The sequence below is a fragment of the Schistocerca gregaria genome, chromosome 11 (genome assembly GCF_023897955.1).
Source record: "Schistocerca gregaria isolate iqSchGreg1 chromosome 11, iqSchGreg1.2, whole genome shotgun sequence".
NCBI lineage: Eukaryota > Metazoa > Arthropoda > Insecta > Orthoptera > Acrididae > Schistocerca > Schistocerca gregaria.
This window is the reverse complement of record NC_064930.1, coordinates 27,190,541-27,194,653: the sequence shown is the minus strand read 5'-3', so window position 1 is coordinate 27,194,653 and position 4,113 is coordinate 27,190,541. Positions and strand designations below refer to the sequence as shown.

Here is a 4,113-nt window from a genome sequence, read left to right as displayed (position 1 = left end):
GCTTTTCCTGTGTTGCTTTCAAGTAATGCACTTAAGCTAATCCTGATTTAACTGGAAGATCTGTACTTCCCACTTTCATATCAACAGCCTCAAAATGCATATTGTAGACTTCGTGATATGTTACAGGTCAGTGTCACACCAAGATTGTGGAGAAGGGGGGGGGGGGGGGGGGGCGGCAAGTCACTCTCCAACTAGTGTTTACCAGTAAATAAGTGGCGGAAAATTACGGGTATAGGAAGGCTTAAGCATGTGGAAAATGAGATTTTCATTATTCACTCACTGTATTTAACATTTATTATTCCTTTAAAATCGCATAACACCTTCAATAAAACACAGTTTAATCAATCATCTGCACACTTATTTCACAATTATGTCACTTTTAAACTGCAAATCCTCTAAGAGCTGTCTTGAATCTTCACGAGTCTCTTTCAACAGCCTTGATGTGGATAGATACGTACAGCAACCAGTAATCAAGTGTCAGAACTGTGTCTGCAAAATCACAAGGATTATTAAACAATTTTTGCTGTCACTAATTACAAGCAATATAATTGACAGAGCAGATTGCTAATATTTGCTGTAATGAAAGCCACTCAATGGGGTATATTTCACATTTGCAAGTACGATCTCACTGAAGTAATTAAGTCCATCGAAACACTTAGAAACTAACCTCTCGGCTGACGAAAACGGTCTAAAGATGCAGTGGTAATTTCTCTAGATCTGTGGAGTTATCAATTTAGTGAGTGACAGATATGTAGTTCGGGTACCTGTGAACATAACAATATGTTAGAATTCGTTTTCTAAACACGAACTATTACGCTACTGTATGGCTACTTACATATTAATAATATTTTGCAGTTGTTTCTTTAATACGTAATTAAAGCCAACGGAAGAACAAACGTAAAACTCACTTACCAACGACAGGTTTGTTGAGATGCAATTTTCTGTGTGGGCAGATGTAACTTTTTCATACGGTGGTAAGTCGCAGAAGTCACAGTCGCGGAAGTAGCAGAAATAGCAGTGGCGGAGGGATACGCGACCTACGTTCCTTAACTGCGACAAATCACAGTTAAGAATAGCAGATACTGAAAAGTAGCATTCACGGAAATAACTGATATAGGAAAATCGTAGTTTAACCCATCACTACCGGGTTCATTGACCAGCTCCACAATGTTTACATTCCGGCCGGTTGGCGCTCACGCGTCAGCTGATGGCGCACCGCAATTGTTATTGCTACTTCGTGGCAGGGAGTGCATGAGTGCACTGGGGAAATGGCGGCGAATTTCGTGAAGGCTTATGATTTGTCATGTGTGAATTTTGTGTGTTATTGTTTTGGTGGTAATTATGTCTGTTACATGGCATGTTCGTGTCAAAGTAGCCCGGGTTGTACCGGTTAGTCTCACGTCTTCTATTGCAGTTGTTGTACTGTCTGTAGTTTTCATTTTGCTTGTAGTTACCATTTTGATATGGGTGATAATTATTGTTGTTGTTATTATTCCACGAATTTCTGCGGTTGTTCCTACCGTCATACACGTTTCCATTTGAATATGTTTCGCGCGCAGGCATCGTATTGTGTCGCGGCGCGGACGGATGGTTCCACCAACCACCGTCACTATGGTTCCTTTGGGGTGGGTGCTGATTTTGGTTTCTAATATGCGCCAAATCTGAGTGGCGTGAATCGCCTCTGTAAACTACGTCCATTTGATCTAAGAAGTTTAAGAAAGTCTTAACGTCATTGTCCGCTACTCCTATTAATTTGCCTCGGTATGGAAAGTGTAAGTGGCTCTTTAAAGTGTCAATTATCGCTGGCAAGTCGGCTGGTTTGGACCAGTACAGTGTCTTGTCTAGGTACCTCTCAAAGTATTGTCTTAATGTCTCTTTTTTAGGGTCATAGGTCTCGGGATTGCACCCTTCTCTCCTTAGACTTTGTTGCTCATTCTCGGACCAGAATTCGTCCAAGAAGGCTTGTTTGAACTGTTCAAACGTAAGGCATCGCCGTTTCATAGCGGCACCCCACTTAGCTGCTCGTCCTCTCATGAGATTGGTGCCGTGTCTGATTTTATCGACTTCTGACCAACTACGTGGAAAAACACCATCAAATGATCTGATAAACACAGTAGGATGGACTTTGTGCTTGTCCTCACTGGAAAATGTCTGGAAATACCAATGCCTTACAAACATGTCATTGGCCATGCCGGTTGGCATAACTGTATTGATGTGGTTTATGTCATTTGGTACTCTAGGTGTTGTACTGTAATATTGCTCATGTGGTGGAAAAGAAAGAGGCACATTGTAATTTTGATTTGAAATAGGTGATTCCACAATAGGTGTTCTGTCTGTGTCATTAGCCATGGTTTTAGCTGTTTTGTCGTTCCCTGACAATACGTTTGCATCAATCGCCAAACACGGCACAACATTGTCTCGTAATTTTGTCACTTCGTCTTCTATGTGTTTTGTCTCGTTTTTAACATGTGTCTTTGTTCTTGAAAGCATGTCTTGTGTAATTGTTTCAAGTTTTTTGTCCAGATAGTCGTCCCACAATTTACATTCATGTACAATTCTCTCGGCCATGTTGGTGTCGTTGTTTAGTGACGCGAGATCGGCTCGGTCTTCTAATTTTGCTATCTTTTCTTTGAGGTGGGTTTGTTCAAGAACTACCTTTGTGTGCTGTTGGGTAATATGTCCCACTTCTTCAGTCAGCTTTCCTCGGGTGGAGCTAGCTGAAGTGTGGACCGGAGCTAACTCTTGCACACGGGTGTTCACTTCCTGCTGCACATGAACTATTTGAGTTAACTGATTCTCACATCGTGTGATATTGTTTTTTGTTTCATGTGAGAATGAAACCAAAGTTTCTTCCTGTTTAGTGACTCAGTCGGACAATGTCTCAAATCGCTGGCTGAGCTGTTGAGTGGTGTTATTTAATTCTGTCCTCTGTTTTGTCGTTCGTTCAAAATATTCGGTCATAGTGTGGTTTAATATGTCAATTTTCTGACTAACGTCTCGTTTCATGTCTGCAAATAACTCTAATAGTTGGTCCAGTTTGTCAGTCTCCTATGGCCGATTTGTGTCACGTTGCTGAATTTGTCTCATATTCGGTTCTGACATTGATGTTAACACTGGTGCTGACGGTCTAGTCTCGCGTCCATTCCACATTTCGTCATTTAAAGTTGCCGTCTGTGTATTATCACAAATGTTGCAAGTTTGAAGCAAAATCATTGCATTGATCTGTGAACTCGTCCATGGAGGGAAACGCGGACTTTCTTGTTGGTTGAACAATGAATCTAGTTCACTTAACTCATCTGCCGAAACTATCTCTACCTTACCGCATTCCATTGTAATAGGATGTACAATCATAAGTCAAAAAGAGAATAATGTAAGTCTGATTAATGAATATTTGACTCAAATTTAGGTTGAAATATTTTCTCGTCAAAGTAAATGATTGCTCTATTGCAAACAATGGTTGAGAAAGATGCAGCAGGGCGGACAAAATTTTTCGTAACAAATGACTGTTTGGCGGTCAAATTCACGAACTTCATATGCTACAACAATACTATAATTACCACAAACTACAATAGAGATAGATAATTTTAGAAAAATCTAGAAGAAAACTACAGGATTGTGTGACTCACCATTAAATTTTCTGTCCTGCAGCCGCTGGTCAATCACTTGTGCGTCAATCGTATTCGTCAAAATATGTATTTTCTTAATAATCTCCATCGGATAATCACCAAAAGGTCTCAAAATAAGTTTTGCATCAATATATGCCATGCAAATAAAAACAGATTGAATTAGTTACAAAAATTCCTTACAATATCGTTGAATAATCATTTGCTTAGGTACAATAACGTTGGTCTTTTAGTTAATATTTAAATTTCAGGATTTTTGGTTATTCTCTGTTGAGAAAAATACAAATTAAAGTTTCAAATTTGCTCAAAAACGACACATCCGAAAATTGCGTCCTGTCGCGGGAGCCACTTGTAGTGGTTAATAAAAAAGAAAACATTGTTCTCTGCGATGTTTCGCAAATATTTCCGACTTTGTTTCTGGTCTCTGTTTCCGTCCACACTGGCGGCAAACATTTCTTGTGTGTTCACGCCGTCTGCAGTGCTCCTTGTG

General features: G+C 39.9%; 1 protein-coding gene across 1 annotated transcript; it reads right to left on the bottom strand.

The window, feature by feature from the left end:
• Positions 1–277: 277 nt before the first annotated feature.
• On the bottom strand, positions 278–2,524 carry LOC126295500 (uncharacterized). The gene is made up of 3 exons (XM_049988077.1): positions 913–2,524; positions 668–764; positions 278–489 (listed from the first exon to the last, which is right to left on the bottom strand). The coding sequence occupies exon 1, from the start codon at positions 2,488–2,490 to the stop codon at positions 1,231–1,233; it is 1,260 nt and encodes a 419-aa protein (XP_049844034.1). The 5' UTR covers positions 2,491–2,524; the 3' UTR covers positions 278–489; positions 668–764; positions 913–1,230.
• Positions 2,525–4,113: the final 1,589 nt, after the last annotated feature.

Coding starts and splice junctions, on each gene's coding strand:
- LOC126295500 (XM_049988077.1), bottom strand. CDS start 2,490: ATGCTTTCAAGAACAAAGACACATGTTAAAAACGAGACAAAACACATA.